This window comes from Tinamus guttatus, unplaced genomic scaffold, assembly GCF_059628265.1.
Source record: "Tinamus guttatus ecotype Peru unplaced genomic scaffold, ASM5962826v1 Tinamus_guttatus_pri_ptg000247l, whole genome shotgun sequence".
Lineage (NCBI taxonomy): Eukaryota > Metazoa > Chordata > Aves > Tinamiformes > Tinamidae > Tinamus > Tinamus guttatus.
In genome coordinates this window covers 8,030,272-8,047,564 of record NW_028288781.1, presented here as the reverse complement: position 1 = coordinate 8,047,564, position 17,293 = coordinate 8,030,272, and the positions used below count along the sequence as shown (strand labels likewise).

Here is a 17,293-nt window from a genome sequence, read left to right as displayed (position 1 = left end):
CACCAGCCTGTCGTCACCTCCCGCGCTATTCATTGGCTGGAAGGTGAATCCCGATCTCCAATCGGATGGGAGTCAAGGTGGGTGGGGCTGGGAGCGGGAGTGGCAGGTGAATGGGGCAATAACGAAAGGCGTCCCGGAGCTTTGCTGACCAATCAGATTGCGCGGGGAGGGCGGGACGCTGCGCGGAGCTGGCCAATAGGGCTAAAGCGTCTGTTGGCCGTCTCCGACCTGCTCGTCAGGACGTGCGTGCGGACGGGGCGGACGGGGCAGAGTGGGCGGGGCCTCGGCGGAGCGCGCCCAATGGGGAAGCGGGGGGCGCGGCGGGCGGCGCGCGGCGGCCAATGAGGCGGCGGCGGGGGCGGGGGCGGGGCGCGCGCGGCGGGCGGGGCGCGCGGCGCGGGCGGGCGGGCGGGCGCGCGCGGCGGCGGCGGCAGGTAGGCGCCGCGGGGCGGGGGGAGGGGCGCGCGCGCGACCCCCGCGGCCGCCGAGGCGGCCCCGCGCCCCACCAGGGCTCCGCGAGCGGCTCCGCCGCGGGGCGGCCCCGAAAACAGCCCGTGACGGCAGGGAGGGACGGGCAGGCGCGCGTCCCCGCGCCGCCCCCGGGCCGTGGGGCAGCTCCCACCCCGCGCAAGCCCCTTCCCCGGCCCCCCAGGCCCCTCTGCAGGTGCCTCCGCGCCTGGTTTCCTCTCGCCTCCGCGTTCCCAGGCGGGATGCAGAGGGATCCGTCTGGCCGCGCGCTCCTTAATGCTGGGGCAGCCTGAGCTGCGGGGCTCACCGCGGCGTCTCCCCTAGCCCCAGCCCAAAAGCTCTTGCTTTCATTGCTGCTTTTCCAAAGAATTCCAAACCCCGCGGTGCGTTGCAGGGGCAGGTTTGCGCGGGGAGGGCAGCAGCGCCCTAGCCGGGGCGGCCCCGCTTCCCCGGCCTCCGCGGGGTGTTTCGCTGCGTGCCGGCTCGTCAGGTTTCCACCCGACGTGCAGCGACAAGTCGCGCGTTGCCGGGAGGACGTTGCAGCCAGGCGGGAGCGCGAGCGGCCCCCGCGTCGCTCCGGAGCGCGGCTCGTGCAGGCCCGTGGCGAGCGTCGGCCGCAGAGGTTGAGACCCCGCGTCAAAAACGTCCGTGGTTTCCTTCAGTGCAAAGAAGTCTCCAGGTTTTCCCTCTTGCAGGTGGGAGCTGCCTCAGTTTGAGTAACGAGGAGCCAGCGGGGGAGCGGTTTATACACAAAATACTCTACATAAAATACACGCGTGTGCCTGGAGGCTCGCACGCCACGTGGTGAGACCGGCAGAGCCGAGTCCCGCACAGGTGAGAGGTGCCGGGGTCCCCGCGTCCCCGTGCGACCTCCTGCGCTTTTGTTCTGCGAGTGAATGAGCGAGGGAGGGAACGGAGCTTGTTCCCCTCCCTTGAAGTGCGGAGTTGTTTTTTCCTGTCTGAGGAGCAGCCCTTGGCACAGCGCGTTGGAGAGACGTCTGCGCCGCTTCTCCTTCTGCGAGGAAGAGATCGGCGAGGCGGAGCTGGGGAAAACAGGAGTGAAAAACAGGAATGTGCAGTTACGCTTTGCCACTTCTCGGGAAGCAGCCTGCCCAGGAAAAGCCCTTCTGTGCAGAAATACGTGATGCTGGTTCCCTCTGTCCCTATACAGGAGGTATTTTGAGATATTGAGCTCTGAGAGCCCAGAAAGTTGCTCTTTCAAGCCAAAATCACTAAAGCGCGTGGGAAGCAGCGACGCTGCCCCAGTTCCTAGAGCAGCCTGTGCAGAACCTGCTCGTGGCGCCGGGAAGGGCTTCCCAAATGATAACGTGAAGCTCTTTGCAGGCAGCTGCTGCACCGGAGCCCCAGGCTGGCCGCGGCAACGCGATAGCCTTGGCCGCTCGCCCCCCATCATCCGTCTGTGCCGCGCGCGGCCGCTGACAGCAGGGCCGCTCGGGTGCGGATTTTCCTGCTAATCCCCCGACAAGAGGGCTTGCAGGGGTGAGCGCGGCGGGGACCGGCTGCGCGGGAGCTGTCGTCGCCTCGCGCTGCTCCGGGTCAGAGCGCCGGTGCGCGGGGGTGGGAAGCAGGCGCTGAAACCCCGGCGCTGACGGGACCTCTCATCAGGCAGGCGGTGCCCGGAGGCTGCTTTTGAGGAAAGGAGGGAAGCGCCTCCGTGGGCAGCGGGCAGGCGGAGCGGCTCCGCTGGCCAAGTCGCTCCAGTGGAGCACGGGGACTCGTAGGAGCCGTGTTGGCATCGCCGATGTCCTTGCAGGAGTGACCCCAGCGAGGTGCCACGCGTCCGTCTGGAACAAGGGTTTTTGTGTAAGGCCTCTCCTAAATCCAGGCCCATCTCTGCTCCTGGAATTCCGAAGAGCAGCGGCCACGGCTTTAGGAAAGTTCTGCTACCTGCCCTGCTCTTCATTCCCATGCATTTCTCGGTGCCCACGGGAGCACTGTGTGTCCTTCCTGATGGAGACTAAGTCCAGATGAGCGAGGAGCAGCGTTGAGGGTGAGGTAAAAATCAGGTGTCTGGCATTTTGGGGCACCGCGGGAGTTAGATGGTTGTGACGTAGATCCCCACTGCTTTTAAAGCGACCTAGGGATGTGTCTGTGCTTCGTTTGGCATCCGAAGAAACTGGGCATTGTTCCTGTATGTGCGGATTAAGAGCGGAGGATGGATTATCCCGCGGGCCAGCGGTGGGAACGGGACAGAAGGGGAGGCTCCACATCAGTGGGGTGGCAGCATCTCTGAACTCACACAGCAAGCACAGGACGGGCGTATTCACCATGAAACTAATCTCTGAAAGCATCAGGAGCCCAGGCCAGCCTGGCACAGAAATATTAGCAGTGCAGACTCAAGCAGCAGGCTTGTAAGAGTTTGCTAATTAAAGAGAAGGGCAGCAGCGAGGCGGCTGCGGCTGCTGCAGGGCTGCAGCACGTTGCCAGCTCAGCACGTTGGGAGCCAGAGCTGCAGCGCGAGCGCGGGAGCAGGAGGTGCTCGGGAGAAGCGCCCGAGCGGGTCTGGGGTGGTGACGGGCTGCGGGCCGGGCCGGAGCGGAAGGTCTAAATGTAGGAGCTTGGGGTTCCCTGTGGAGCGTGGCTTGGAGCAGGGAAGCGGCTCCGTGTCCAACGTGTCCAACATGGGCGAGGACGAGGGCACCGGGTGGATCAGCGCGGCCAGAGGCGAGAGCTGCAGCTGGGGACGCTCCGGGCAAGGGCCCCGTCACCAGGACTCCACAATTCCGTGCACAAACGGCCGCGCGCGTTGGCTGTGCGCCTCGTGAAATCAGGGGAACCTGCTCCCTTGGAAAAGGAGAGCGATGAACACCCCTCTCCTGTCACCCCTTTGGAGAGCCCACAGCAATTCCCACCCCTCTTTTCCCCTCCTTGCCGTGCAGCTGGGCTGCAAACGCACGCGCTCTCAGCGAGGCTGCTCGGGAAAACACGGTCGGATGTGCCCGGCTCCTCCGCGCTGGACCCGCCAGGTGCCCCTGCTCCACTCAGGTGAAAGATGTCACGGATCTGAGCATGAGGCCAGGTCCTGGAGACGGGCAGGACTCCCCTCCCGAGGAGCTGGGGGCTCTGAGCGGGTTCTCGCGCGCTTCTCTCGTGCGCCACGTTCCTGCGCTAGTCGAGGGGAAAAGTAATGGGCTCTATTTTTATGAGCACTCCAGGATCTGAAATCTGAGCGTCGTGAAGCGAGTTACCCGGCTGGGATGGGATCTGGCCAGCAGAACCCCGGGAGCGCAGCAGTAACATCCCCTCGGAGCCGGCTCGCCGAGGCTCCTCCAGCGGGAGCGCGTGGTGGGCGCAAAGGAAAGGGGCTACACAAGCAGAGAGAGCAGAAAGTGCCCCATTTTCTGAAGTCTGCGTTGTTTTTCTCTTGGTAAATGATCCGTCTCTCTGCAAACAGGACGATTCCAAGGCTATTTATAGAGCTGGGAGCTGGGAACCCCGGCGCGGGCGGCCTCCGTGGCCAGCCCCGCCGGGACGGCCCAGCCGGCGGCTTTGGCTCCGGCAGCAGCGCGGCTTGGAGCGCCGGGAGGCCCCGCTGTCCTTGGCGAGAGCCAGCGCAGCGCCGCCGCCGTTAACTCTTTGGAGGCACCGCGGGAGGTAGAATCAGCGGAGGAATCGGGAGCTTCCACGGGAGCAGGACCGGGGAAAGGACCTTTCCCAGGACCTCCTGCCTGTCCCAGAGAAAGGGGACAGGGGGGAAATACCTGGCGACTCCGCTGTCCCCGGCTCTGTGGCGGTGCCACGGGTCCCTTCCATGTGTCTCGCACTCGGGTTTCGAACGTTTTTACAAGCAGACGGGGTTTTTATCAAGGGACGCACCGTTTGTATCTGCTTCCCCGAGTTTGGTTTTGTGGGACTGTTGGCGGCCCCTCTCCCAGCTCCAGGCAGGCCCTGGAGCATTGAGAAACCCTGGAAATGTTTGCAAAGACTGGCCTGGACCCCACAGGATCATTTCCTGCCCTGTGGCTGCCGCAGCACGTAATTCCTGGGATTTACTGCGTCCTGGAGCGGTGCTTCTGCGCGGCTGCGGCTCGGGGGTGGTTTGTGTGCTCTGGACACGCTTCCTTGGGATCACAGGCCCCAGCTGCAAGACTGCCTCTTCGCGGGCTTCATTTTCCAGCAGGAGATGAAAGGGGAGACAAATCTACAAAGTCTTCACCGTAAGAAAACTCAGCGTGGAGGGTGTCTGCCCAGGCAGGCAGCGCGGTTCCTGCCCTCGGCATGGCCGGAGCGGGGGTGAACGGCCCGTCCGTGTCCCGGGGACAGGAGGGACGCGGGGCTGGACGCAGCGAGGCCGTGAGCGTCCACCCGGGCTGCGTGCGCGTTCCCAGCGCCAGCCGATAAGGGCGAAACGCGACCTTGGGGCCTCTGCGCCGAGCAGGGAAAACCGGGAGATTAAAAGCTGCCTTTCTGCCCTCCTCGTTGCGGCCACGGGTGGAGTGGGTCCCCTCAGCGCCGCGGCTGCCGCTGCGCTGCCGTCCTGGGAGCCGAGGCCGGGCCGCGTCCGCAGCGGTGCCGCGGGCTCCGCTCCGCGCGGGGCCGCCTCTGGGTTTGGACCCGTTTGGGCCCCGTGCGCTGCCGTCCCGTGGGGCAGCGCCCGAGCTGGACCCCGCGCGGGGGCCCGGGTGTTTCCCACTCTGCAGCTGTGAGGCGGCTTCGTTCCAGCAAACGGCTGCGGATTCTCTGGAGGGAAGAGGTACCCGAGAGCTGAGGCAGACGGGGGGCTGGAGGCCTTGGTGTGAGTTCAGAGCAGGGCAAAGCTGGGCTTTGGCCTTGGCGTATTTTGTGTTACAGGTTTAAGACTGATCAGATTGGGGGGAAAAGAAGAGGAACTGCTTGATACGAAGGGAATAAGGGCTATTGACCATAAAACTGAGGTTCAGGCTCTTGGTGCGCTCGGGTTTTGGTGCAGTTTGGGTTTGCTTGCGCTGGCGGCTCGAGCAGCTCAGGGCTGGGCTGTCCTGGTGCTGTGCCAAGCTGGCCGCTCTCCCTGTCTCTCCGCAGCTCCACCCGCCTCTTTAGGAAGAGGGCCTGGACGCCGGAGCCTCCGTCATCAGGGCTGGACAAACCGCCCCGCGTGAGCTGGGCTGTCAAGCGCTGCGGGTGCCCGGGGCCCCGGCGCTGCCCCGGCCTCCTGCGGGGCCCGTCCCTGCGCACGGCACCACGAGCCCGGGGGGGACATCAGCCCCAGGGGGGACATCGCACCCGGCGGCTGCGCTGCCCCCCGGGGATCCTCGCGCGGTGACGGGGGGCAGGGGAGCAGGGGGGCACTGCCCGGAGCAGGACCCCGGTGCCCGTGGCGCTGCCACTGGTGCTCAGCAAACCCCGGCGGCCCCGCGGAGCCGCCCGCGGGACGGAGCTGCAGGCTCTGCCTCTGCCAGCGCCTCCGCTCGGAGGCCGGGAGGGCTTAGCAGGCTTCCCAGCGCCAGAACCGGTCGCCTTGCAGCTCCCCTGCCTTTTCTGTCCGCCCTGCAACTGGCGGTCACCAGACTGGAGCTACCCATAGTCCAGAAGCCTCATTGCCACGGCAGAGCCGTGACGTTGGCCTTGGCAGCGCTCACATGTCTGTACTCGAAACAGAGCGCTGCCGGCTCCTCGGAAGATGCTGGTGGGACCCGTCCCTGTGCCCGTCCGCACACCGCAAATGGGCCGGCTCCGGGGGCTCTGGCACCTGCAGTCTTGCTGTCCCGGGGATGAGCAGCTCTGCTCCCCGCACAGGAACGTCAGGACACTTGCGCCTCGGGTTCCTCCTGCAAGTAGGAATAGGTGCAAAAAGGCTAAGTTTAACTGGTGGGACAGCCCTTGGAGGTCCAGCCTGGGGTGGGCGGAGGAGCCGGGCAGCCCTGGTTGCTCTGCACTGCCTGGGGGTGCCCGGGGCGTCTCTCTACTCCGGGGCTGTGGATCAGAGGGACCTGTTGCTGCTTGGAGTCACGCGGGGCTGCAGAGCCTGGGAGAGGTCACTCGTTTGTCCCCCTGCTCCGAAACACAGGATAAGGACACCAGGACTAACCTCATGCTCCTCAGTGACTGCTGCCTGGAGCTCCGGAGGGGACAAGTCTCAGTGCCTCCATCAAGGGCATCCGTTCCGCTTGTCCTCTGTGGTCTCCCACCAGTCCCCTTTCCCCCAACAAAATTTCTGCTCCTGTAAAAAGACAAAAACCTTTGATGTCCCTGAGGACACAAGGCCCGTTCTCTGCAAGGCCCTTTGCTCCCCGGGGGTTGTTGTGGGACCTGTGTGCTCTGCAGCGTCCCCTGCCCAGGGCCTCCTCCAGCCCCAGCGAGCCCAGACCTGTTGCTCTTCCAAAGCAATCGTGTTTTCCAGCACTCCTGTTTGGGAGCTGGATGCAGCTCAGGCCCAGATGGGGCTTCACCAGTGCCGAGCAGAACATAAAGCTGGACCTAATTATATCCTGAATTTCTTTTCAGCAGCGTCTCTGCTTTTAGCTCTGCGTCTGCTTCCTGCTCCCCTGTCGCAGCGTGCACCTCTCTGTGGAGTGTTGGTCTCGTTAACCCCTCCGTGTCCTTCCCCCCGTGTGGTTGGGTGCCCTTTCGGGACGCACTGCCGGCTGGAACAGCTCAGCAGCAGCTCTGCAAGGGCCGCATTTCTTAAACCGCACTTCTGGAGCTGGGAATATCTGCTGCAAAACAAGGCACTCCTCGTGTTTCAGTTAACAAACTTTGGTGAAAGGGGCTCTAAAATAAATCACAGGGCAGATAAGGGGTCCCAAGCTCATGCCTTCTTCCCCAAACTCCATTATTTGCCTTTACAGGGGAGTTTATTCCCTGTGGCTGGTGTGTTGGTTACAGATAGGCAGGTTTGCGTCTTCTGGTGTATTTTGTGGCAGATTGGAAGTAAGTCATAAAAGGCTTCAGCATTCGGCGCGCTTTGTGCCGAGAGTCTGGGGCTGCATTCCCAGTGCTGGGCTGCAGAGCAGCTAGTGCCCGAGGACGGCGAGGGACGGGGACGGGGACGTGGGGACGTGGGCACACGGGCCCTGCTCGTGGCCCGGCCGCGCGGGGCCGTTGCCAGCGCCGCTGCAGCTGGGTGTGCAAAACAAGCGATGGATACGGCCGAGTCCCGTGATAGCCCCGAGCCTGGGCAGGATCCCAGGGCTGCGGAGCGCAGCAGCTGCTGGGCCCGGCCCTGTTCCCGGACGGCCCTTTGGAAACGAAATCAGTGTGCGTTCGTGGCCGTGGCTGCCCCGCTGGAAACGCTGCTCGGGTTATGCCCCGTGCCCAAGTGCACAGACCGTCCCTGGCTGCTCCAAACCCTGCAGGTTAGGGAGCAGCAGCTGGCTGCAGCCACTGGATCCGAGCGTGGGCTCCGCGGCGGCTGCGCCCGCTCCTCACCCTGCTCTTCTCCTCCCCAGACTCCGTAACGATGAACGGTTCCGACGTTGCCAACACCAGCACCCCCAGCCCCAAATCCAAGGAGGACCAAGTAGCGAATGGCCACGATGAAAAGGAGAGCAACCCCTTTGCGGAGTACATGTGGATGGAGAACGAGGAAGACTTCAACAGGCAGGTAGGAGCGAGGGCGGCCAGCCCACGTTTCCGGGGCTGACACGGGGCAGAGGGCACAGCGGAGGCTTCCTCTGGTGCTGTCCAGGGAGCGGGAGCCGCAGCTGGGGCTGGTCCCGCACTGGGGGTGGCTCCCGGCAGTCTCGCTCCTGTCGACTCTGCCCGGATGCCGTGTGATGAGTAACGCTCGGAGAAAATCCTCGTGCCGCCTTCGGCGCTGTCGGATCGGCTCGGAGGCCGGTGACAGCCCTGTTGTTCTTCCCATGCTCGCTCCGATAACCAAGACGTTCACTCTCTGCGTGCTCATCTCGAGGGTGAAAGTAAAATCAGCACCAGCATCTCCCTCAGCGCATTCATGGCGCTGTTCTCTCAGGGGCGAGTTCTTACGTTCGTAGCTGCCCTTTTGGGTGGAGGTTGTTCCAGTCCAACGGCCCCCACACTGCTGGAAGCAGCCATGCAGCTCAGTAAGAGGCCTGAGCACCGCGTCGCCTGCCTGCGTCGGCTTCGGGCTTGCGTGGGATTTTGTGCCAGGGCTGGATGAGGTGGCAGGGAACGTTGCTGGGGGCTGGAGTCCCTGGAGTCGTCCCCGAAGCTGCAGGAAGTCGCTCGGCTTGGGCCGGAGAGGGCAGGAGCCGGTGCTGCTCCAGCTGCCCGAGCTGCAGCACTCGGACGCAGCAGCCGGAGCATCTCCCTCTCAGGTTGTGCCAGGCAGCCCCGCAAGCAGCTGCGCCCCTGGAAATGGGCAAGATGAATCAGCCGATGTCTGCAAAATGCTGCCTTGGTTGAGCGCGTGGCAAAGGCGACGCGCTGGAGTGGGTAAGGCCAGCGAGTGCCGTCCCGCTGCGGCAGGGCATGGGGCAGAGGAGCAGCACAGGGAGCCCCGGCAGCACGAGGCGGAGAGGGGAGGGGATGGGGCTGACAGCTCAGCGGGCTTCGAGGAGCTTCGAGGAGGCTGGGGGAAAAGATAAGCAAAGAACCTGTGCAGCGAGATCCCACCTGCGCGTTGTTCCTGCGCCAGCTCTTGGGAAATGCCCTGGGAACACAAGCGGCTCCAGCCCTGCTGTGTCGGAGCCGCCTCTTGCCCCGGTGCTGTTCCCACTGGCTCGGGAAATGGAAAGCTCTTCTGGAAGTGCGAGGTCCCCTTGCAAGGGATTTTCAGCCCAGGTTGGGGAAGCTGCCGCGGCCGAGGCTGCGCTGTGCGCGTGGGGCCCAGTGCAGGCGGTGGCACCACGTGCCATTGGTGTCCCTGCCGCTTGGTCACCTCCAGGTTGGCACGAGAGCTGGGTCCTTTCTCCCCCGCTGCCTTTTTGCTTCCTCTCAGCCTCCCAAGTCACATGCCCTCCTCCGCCAGCGTTCCCTTCACCCGGCACAGCGGAACGGGCAGGGATGTTCCGAAACCCACGGGCTCCTTGGCACGGGGTTCCATTATTGATGAGAGCAGGACCTCTTCTCCAAGGAGCCAGCACATCCCGGAGGGCAGGAAAGGGAGTGCTGGGAGCTGCTGCAGGGAGGGCTGCGCTGACAGCCCAGGAGGCAGCGGTGGCTGCAGTGGGAGGTGACAGCCGTATCCAGTGTCACGGAGGCTGGCGAGGGACTCCAGGCACGTAATAACCCTGTTATCTCCTAGCTCAGGTTGTTGGGACGCAGTAACGTGGGGCCTGACGCTGTCCCAGGAAGGTGGAGCTGCTCCCAGCTCTCCCTCCTGGTGCCCAGTGGGCCTTTTGTGGCAGCTCCACACGCTGAGGTGCTCCTGGCATGGAAAAAACAAGGCCCTGGCGAGGCTGCTCTGAGCTTTGCGAGGGAATATCCCTTGGGAATATCCCTTGGGAATGCTCTGAGGTCAGATGGGCTGCAGGCAGCTCCGTCCCGCATCCTGGAAGAGCGCGGGGTGCTCGGCCGGGCGCTGAGAGAGCGCACAGGGCTGACCCGCCGTCTCGTTTGTCGGTTCCATCCTGTTTCTTCATGGGCTTTTGCGAGCAGCCACTGGAAACCCCAGCGAGGGTAACGATGGGAAGCAGTGCAGCTTCACTGGTGGGGAAGGGGGTTTCTGCCTCCCCGGAACCGATTTTGAGCCTTGTGGTGTGGGCTGTGGATTGCAGTGGAGCCGGAGCAGAGCTCCCCGGCTGCGGGGCAGCAGCAGGGCAGGAGGGTTAGGGATGGAAAAGGGACATTTGGGGCACTTGGGAGGCTGGTGCATGCAGGTAGCAGCAGGAGCAGCCTGCTGTTGTGGCCAGGAAGGGGACGCGGTACCAAGTTTGGGGGCAGGTGGAAGCTCAGGCACAGATGGATGTGGGATTTGGGGAGCGTTTGGGGATCATGCAGGTGGATCCCGCACTGCAACGGGAGACCTAAAGCAGGGCCCCTCCGAGCTGGGGACATGCACATGGGAGAGCAGCGTCCGAGGCGCTTCTGCTTGTCCCAGGCTTCGTGTCCAGCGCGCCAGGAACAGGCTATCGCTGTCCCCCTTCCCGGGCTCTGCTCCTGCACCCGAGCGGTGCCGGCCCTCCGAGCTGCTCCGGGCTGCCCGGGTGGTTGATTCCCGGTGGGAGCGGCTGCCACCCTGCGACAGGATGTGGAGAGGCACCAGCCCTCACATGGAGCCGCTTCCTTCCCGTCGGGAAGTGCCTGCTCTGGCCACGGGAGCATCTGGCCTGCACTGAGCTGCAGGTGCTCGGCCTCTCCGGAGGGAATTGCTCATCCGAGGGAGTTGCCCAGGACAGCTTGGCCACCTGACCGAGCTCCCTGCAGAGCAGGACATGGATGCCAAGGCCGCATCCTGCTCCCCATGGATACGTGGCTCCTGCCGCGTTTCCCTGGGGCGCGTTGGCACTCAGCCTGTCGAGCCTGCTCTGCAGAACTGCAGCAGTTGGGTAAAGCGTCAGCTCACACGGCTGCAACGTCACTCCCAGCCCCTCCGGCACCGGAGCCTCTCCACAACACCTGCTCCGCGTCCCAGCTGGGATTTAGTGCTCCATCCTGCCCGTCCACAGCCAGCCGTGCCAGGATGTGGTGGCTGGAGCCCCCCGGCACGTGCGGATGTCCCAGAAATCCTGCCCCAGCAGTGCCTGGACCCTGCGGGTGCCTCCGTCCCCAGCAGCGAGGAGCAGTGTCCGAACGCAGCTTTGCTTTAGCCACCTGGAAGCAAACATCCCCATTCCAGGCTCTTGCAGGGCACCCAGCCATGCTGCTCCCATTTCCCACACCTTGCTGTGTCCGTCCAAAGTTTAACATCCAGCTCTGAGGGAAGCGTGGCCTTTCTGAGGGGTGGACGGGGGACTTGGACCTGCAGAGTCTGCCTCTGCGGTCGAGGGCAGCACGTGCAAAACACAGAGGTGCCGAATTTGTACCCTGGGCCTCACGGTCTGTTTGGGCAGGTGGAGGAGGAGCTGCAGGAGCAGGAGTTCCTCGACCGCTGCTTCCAGGAGATGCTGGACGAGGAGGAGCAGGACTGGTTCATTCCCTCCCGCGACCTGCCCCAGGGCATGGGGCAGCTGCAGCAGCAGCTCAACGGGCTCTCCGTGACCGACGGGCACGGCTCCGAGGACATCCTGGTAAGGAGCGGGGAGAGCTAGCACCACCATTGGCACGAGGGCAGGTCTCACTGTGGGCTCAGGGCAAACCAGGACCTCTCTCGACTACTGGGCAGAGCTGAGGTGTGCCGAAGACCAGGAATGTTCAGGAGATGCCCGTTCTCGTCCTCGAAAGCGGAAGAATCCTGCAGGGCTAGAAAGGGCTGCACGGACCAGCACGCTGAGGCTGCTGGTATGGGTGGGCCAGGCGGGTCCTCACCCCCTTCTGCCAGGGGTGACAATAAAATTTGGCTGTTGGCACCATGCAGCCTGTTTGACAAATGTTCTGTAGACACAAGAAGCAAGAGACAGACAGAGAATTCTCAAGTGTTTGTCCTCCAAAGTCCATCCTGGGAGCAGGCACTTCTGAGCTGTCACCTTTTAGGCGGTGTCTTGAGTCATGGGGACTGGGGTGGCAATGCGAGCAGCGCGCACAGATGTCCCTGACCCTCACCGGGCCCTGCTGCCTCCTCTCTTGCAGAGCAAAAGCACCTTGAATCCAGACGCCAAGGAGTTTGTGCCTGGTGTGAAGTACTGACCTTGGAAGCTGGCTCAGAAAGACTGTGTCCGTCTGCCACGGTGGGAAGGTGGCAGGAGCAGGAGGAAGGGGACGTACCCCCGCTGGACCCCGCGCCACGGCACTGTGGCCAACTCTTGCTCTGTGCTTCACGCACCGTTCGGGGGGTGGTTTTTTCTACTCTTTCTTTTTATCGTCTATCACTTTTTGGCAGTTTTTGCTTCCTGGGACTCGTGGCCCTGGGGTCTGTGCTGGAGTCCGGCACTGCTGCTGCTTCCGAGGCCCATTCCCCACGCGTGCTCAAACCGCGGGTGCCGAGGCTGTGTTTCCCGTTACAGTGTCCGTAGGATCCCCCTGCCTGTTCCCATCCGGGATGCAGCGAGCTGGGAAGGCCAGGGCCTGCGCAGGGAGCCACGTGGCTTCTCCTACTCCATCAACAATAGGTTTTTTCCCTAAAGGAAAGGTGAAGTGTCACAAGGCTGCAGAGGCCAAGCCCCACACACGGCGGCCTGGCCAGCCCTGCTCCGTGCTCAGTGCTGATGTAGCTGCTCCTTTGCTGCCAGGTGGGAGAGTCTGGCCGGCTTTAAGCGCTCGCGGAGCCCTCGCTGGGGAGGCTGCTCCGTTAGACACCCCGTCCTTCTCGGGGAGCTGTTTCTGCTACAAGATACGGGTTTCCCTGGCAGATTCCTTTTCCCTGACTCTTGGGCTTACCCAGCATTAGAGGCGATGGCTCTGAGGCATCTGTACCTTCATTTCTTACTGAAACGGTTGAAATAAATCCAAGAGAAACTGAGTGTAGCCCGTTCTGAGCCGTGCTGCAAAGTGGGTCGGGGCAGGGAGTTGGTTTCAAGCAGATTCTCTGGAAAAGGGCAGGAATCTTCTGTCACTGGGAAGCTCTGAGGACTCCTGCCACGAGTGGCCCTGCATCTTCTGCCAGCCCAGCTACCCTGGAAGGTGGATCGCCTCCTTGGGAAGCGGATCGCCTCCTTGGGAGGCAGGCTGCCTCCTTGGGAAGTGAACTGCCTCCTTGGAAGGTCTGTCTGGGTGAGAGCAGGCTGAGGACGATCCTGCTGCAGGAGGCTGCCCACCGGAGGGTGAACGTGGAGCCAGAGGAGCCCCCTGCACTGTTAAGGGAATTCCCTCTCTGGAAGAGCTGGTGTGGGGTGGGGAAAGAACGAATCCGCTTTGATCTGCCCTGAGGGACTTGCTGATGAGCAGGACAGTTTGGAATCCCCCACACAGATATTTAGGGGAGGGGAGAGCCCTTCCTTCATGGTCCCCTCGATGCCGGCTGCAAGGGATGCTGGTGGCAGGTCCCAGACTTTGCTCCTGCCCAGCGAGGGCTGCAGGAACCAGGCTTTGCTTCCCAAACCGCCTCCCTTTCCCTTCTGCTCTCCTAAATCACCTGCTCTGGAGATTCCTTCCCAGGAGAAGCAGGGCCGGGAGGACCCGGATGCATTTTCGGTGGGGTCCGTCCCCAGCGCCAGCTCTGCGTTGTCACCGCATTCGCTCTAGTGACGCTGTGGAGGTTTTGCTGCTCTGGCCAGACCCTGCTCCCCAGGCACGCGGATATACAGGATTCCCTCTATTCCAATGGAGCAGTTCCTGGCTAGGGCCTGCGTCTCCCTGGGGCTTGCAGGGCTGGAAGCCAGCGGCCCCTTGGGAGCTGCCTTGTCCTGCTCCCATTCCCACCTTCATAAGCTGCACAAGGCCATGAGCACCCGGGATGCTTGGCAGAACGATCCCATTGGAGCTAATGCGGCTCCTCCTGCTTCGTTGCCCTGGCACCGCCTCTTTCCTGGTTTCTATTGACCGCTCACTCAAAAAGCCCTCTGATGCGCTGTAAATTTCAGACCATGCATTATTAAAAATAAGCTTTTTTTTTGGTTTTGGAATGCAACAGTGCAGAACCCTCCCTGGAGCAGGGGTGAGCGCTCAGTGCAGCAGCGTCTCCAGCCTGTGCCTTGCTCCGGGCAAGGCAGGAGGCAGCGGCCACCAAGGAGGGACAGGGAGCACCTCATCCCTGCGGGATTTCCACGAACCGCCGGTGCAGACGCCTCGGACCGTCCTCCCTGGCACCTGCAGCGCTTTATTGCGGGCCAGGGGAGCCGCGCTCGAAGCGGTGCCGGTAGAGGACGCGCACGTTGCCCGCGTAGTCCAGCGGCAGCGCCCGGCCCGCGCGCCGCGCGCCCAGGCTGGCCGCCCCCAGCGCCGAGGAGCCCCGCAGCGTCAGGAGGCTGAAGGCGGCGAAGGCGGCGCGGGGCCGCTCGCGCCGGGCCTGCTCCAGCACCCGCACGAAGCCTGCGGCGGGCAAGAGCTGAGCGGCTCCAGGGCCTCCTCCGAGAGCGGCCTCCCCGGAGAGCAGCCTCTGGAGCTGCCGGGAAGGGGGTCCCTCTCTCCCTCCCTCCCCTCGCGCCGGGGCTCTGGGCTCACCCTCCTTGAGGAGCTCCCAGCTGTTCCACACGGAGCCCACGCAGAGGATGGGCAGCCCCAGCTCTCCCTGGAACAGCCTCTGCGCAGGGGACAGGGCGCCGCGTGAGAGCAGGCCCCGTGGGGAAGGGACATCCCCGCGGGCGCCTGGCTCACCTTGTCAGCGCGGGGCAGCACAGCAGCCACGTGGCGCGCCAGCACGGCGCCGGCCTCGCTGAACACGTGGCGGCACAGCGGGTCCCCGGCCTCCGCTCCTGCAGCACAGAGCGGCGCTGGGATGGGCGCCGGAGCGGCTCCCGCTTCCCGCGGGAGCGTCCCGGAGCCAGCCGGGAGCCAGAGCGCGGCCGGAGCTGCCTTACCCTCCGCCAGCTTCCGGCAGAACCCGGCGAACTTGGCCTTGTCGAAGGAGCGGTAGAGGTGGGAGAGGAGGCCCATGCGGTTGGAGATCTGCGGGGCCACGGGACGGTGAGCGCGGCCCCGCGGATCCCCGCCGCCCCGCGCCCCCGCGCACCTCAAAGTACTCGAGCATGGCCCGCCGGACGAAGGCCACGTCGTGCGGAGGTGCCTCCAGGTTGTCCATGCCGTCAAAGACTGTCTTGACGGCGCGGTGCGCGATCCAGTAGGCTGCGGAGCAGGCGCGGAGCTGGGGTGAGGGGCAGCGGGCACCGCGCAGGGCCCCCCAGCCACCCGGGCCTGGCCTCACCTGAGCCCTCGTCGCCCATCAGGTGGCCCCAGCCACCACAGCCGACCTCGGAGCCGTCGGGGTTGACAAGTTTGCAGTTGGAGCCGGTGCCCGAGATAAGCACGATGCCGCCTGTGGGCACATGAGGGGACGGGGCGCGTGGCGCCGGGACCCGCGCACCACCTTCCTCCACCCCAGGCGCTCCTCTTCCTCAGCCCAAACTGCTCTCTTCCTCAACCCCAGGTGCTCCTCTTCCTCCACCCCAAGCGCTCCTCTTCCTCATCCCAAGTGTTCCTCTTCCTCCACCCCAAGCACTCCTCTTCCTCAGCCGCAGGCACTCCTCTTCCTCCACCGCAAGCGCTCTTCTTCCTCATCCCAAAGCCCTCCTCTTCCTCCACCCCAAGCCCTCCTCTTCCTGCACCCAAATCGCTCCTGTTCCTCAGCCCCAGGTGCTCCTCTGCCTCCGCCCCAAGCGCTCCTCTTCCTCATCCCAAAGCACTCCTCTTCCTCAGCCCCAGGCGCTCCTCCTCCTCCTCCCTGCCACGCTCTGCCCGTGGCCTCACCGTGCTCGCTGGCAGTGGCCATGGCCCCGATGGCGTCGCTGCTGATGCAGTAGCTCTCGCTGAGTGCCGGGAAGCGCCGCTCCAGCTGCACCAGCAGGTCGCCCATGGCCTCCTCTTGCTCGCCACCACTCAGGGACAAGCCCTGCACAGGGACAGGGGGCTCAGCCGCGCAGGACACCCCGCTCCCGCACAGAGCGGGACGCGGCGCGGGCACACAGGACTCACCAGCGCGCGCAGGGGCACGTGCGGCTCCACGCCGGCCTTGCCCTTGGCCTCGACAACCATCTGGTTGATCCTCTGCAGACACTGCTCGGAGCCCACGAGCTGCGGGGCGGTGCGTGAACCCCCGTCACCGCGGCCGTCCCCACGTCCCCGCGTGTCCCCAGCCGTGTCTCACCCAGTGGTTGGTGCAGGGCCCGTCGCTCTCGGCCAGGATCCTGCCATCCTCGGAGACCAGCACCACGGTGGAGTGTGTGCCCCCGCTGCGGGAGCCAGCAGCCCTGAGCACCCACCTGCCCGGGGATGTCGGGGCCGCCCCGACGCCCGCCCCAGCTCCGCTGCCCCTGGGGGGACCCCCAAAGCGCCCCAAATCTGTGGGGACCGAGTGCTGGCACCTTCCCGGGCTGGGTATGGGGGACGTTTTGGCCTTGGGGGTTGCAGAAGAGCCCTGGGCTGGGGCATTAGTGGCAGTTGGGGGGTGCAGACCTCCTCCTCCCCGATTTGGGGCATGAGGGTCCGTTTGGGGTTCGGGTGGTCCATACCCGCCCCTATCCAGGCTCTCAGGGCAGTTTGGGGGTTGGGAAGGTGCAGATCCCCCCCCTGCTGGGGCACTGGGAGCAGTTTGGAGGGGTTCGGCTGCGCCCCCCGCCCCGACCCAAACAGCGGGGGACAGTTCGGGGCTTCGGGCGACGCAGGTCCCGCCCCGTCCGGGATGCGGGGGCAGCTGGGGGGGCAGACACCCCTCCTCCCACCCGGGTCCGTGGGCAGGTCGCGCCCCGGGGCCGCGCGGGGCCCCGCCGTCCCCCCGCTCCCCTCCACGTCCCCGCGAGGTCCCCGCGAGGCCGCCGCGCCCGTCACCCCTCCACGCCGCCGAACAGCGCGGCCATGTCGCGCCGCCCCGCCCGCGGGGAGGGACTTCCCGCCACCGGGAGCCCCGGCGTCCGGGCCGGCCCCGCCTGCCCGCGCGTCCCGGCGCCGGGAACGGGAGCGGAGCGCCCAGCGCCCCGGCCCCGCCCGGGACACCCGGCACCTCCCCATCCGCCCCGGCCCTGCCCGGGACCCCCCGGTGCCCCCCGGTTCGCCCCGCTGTGGCTGGGGTGGGAGGTCTCCACTGTCTCCGCTCCCCTTTTTGGGGGGAAACCGGCGTTTCTGGTGCCGGCGCCTGGAGCAGCACGGGGACCGGCCCGGCCTGGTGGCTACGCAGGGCACAGTGGCTCTGCTACCCTCGCCCAGGTCCCCATGTGAGGGGAACGGGGCGGATGGACAGAGGGGTGGAGATGCGGATGGATGGGTGGATGGATGGACG

General features: G+C 65.0%; 2 protein-coding genes across 2 annotated transcripts; one reads left to right on the top strand and one right to left on the bottom strand.

Annotated features, from left to right (window-relative positions):
• The first annotated feature begins 7,836 nt into the window (after positions 1 to 7,836).
• PAIP2B (poly(A) binding protein interacting protein 2B) lies at positions 7,837 to 12,123 on the top strand. The gene is made up of 3 exons (XM_010225386.2): positions 7,837 to 8,011; positions 11,382 to 11,558; positions 12,058 to 12,123. The coding sequence occupies exons 1-3, from the start codon at positions 7,868 to 7,870 to the stop codon at positions 12,112 to 12,114; spliced, it is 378 nt and encodes a 125-aa protein (XP_010223688.2). The 5' UTR covers positions 7,837 to 7,867; the 3' UTR covers positions 12,115 to 12,123.
• Positions 12,124 to 14,174: 2,051 nt separating this feature from the next.
• Positions 14,175 to 16,874, bottom strand: NAGK (N-acetylglucosamine kinase). Its single transcript, XM_088526633.1, has 10 exons — positions 16,846 to 16,874; positions 16,166 to 16,250; positions 15,994 to 16,092; positions 15,769 to 15,910; positions 15,227 to 15,337; positions 15,035 to 15,147; positions 14,883 to 14,970; positions 14,680 to 14,777; positions 14,527 to 14,605; positions 14,175 to 14,394 (listed from the first exon to the last, which is right to left on the bottom strand). The coding sequence occupies exons 1-10, from the start codon at positions 16,872 to 16,874 to the stop codon at positions 14,183 to 14,185; spliced, it is 1,056 nt and encodes a 351-aa protein (XP_088382759.1). The 3' UTR covers positions 14,175 to 14,182.
• Positions 16,875 to 17,293: the final 419 nt, after the last annotated feature.

Excerpts from the sequence above, each read along its gene's own strand:
- PAIP2B (XM_010225386.2), top strand. The coding sequence starts at position 7,868 with ATGAACGGTTCCGACGTTGCCAACACCAGCACCCCCAGCCCCAAATCC. Across the intron at positions 8,012-11,381 it reads AGGAAGACTTCAACAGGCAG|GTGGAGGAGGAGCTGCAGGA; the intron begins GTAGGAGCGAGG and ends CTGTTTGGGCAG. Across the intron at positions 11,559-12,057 it reads ACGGCTCCGAGGACATCCTG|AGCAAAAGCACCTTGAATCC; the intron begins GTAAGGAGCGGG and ends CCTCTCTTGCAG.
- NAGK (XM_088526633.1), bottom strand. The coding sequence starts at position 16,874 with ATGGCCGCGCTGTTCGGCGGCGTGGAGGG. Across the intron at positions 16,251-16,845 it reads CTGTTCGGCGGCGTGGAGGG|CGGGGGCACACACTCCACCG; the intron begins GTGACGGGCGCG and ends TGGCTCCCGCAG. Across the intron at positions 14,778-14,882 it reads CTGCCGGAAGCTGGCGGAGG|GAGCGGAGGCCGGGGACCCG; the intron begins GTAAGGCAGCTC and ends TCTGTGCTGCAG.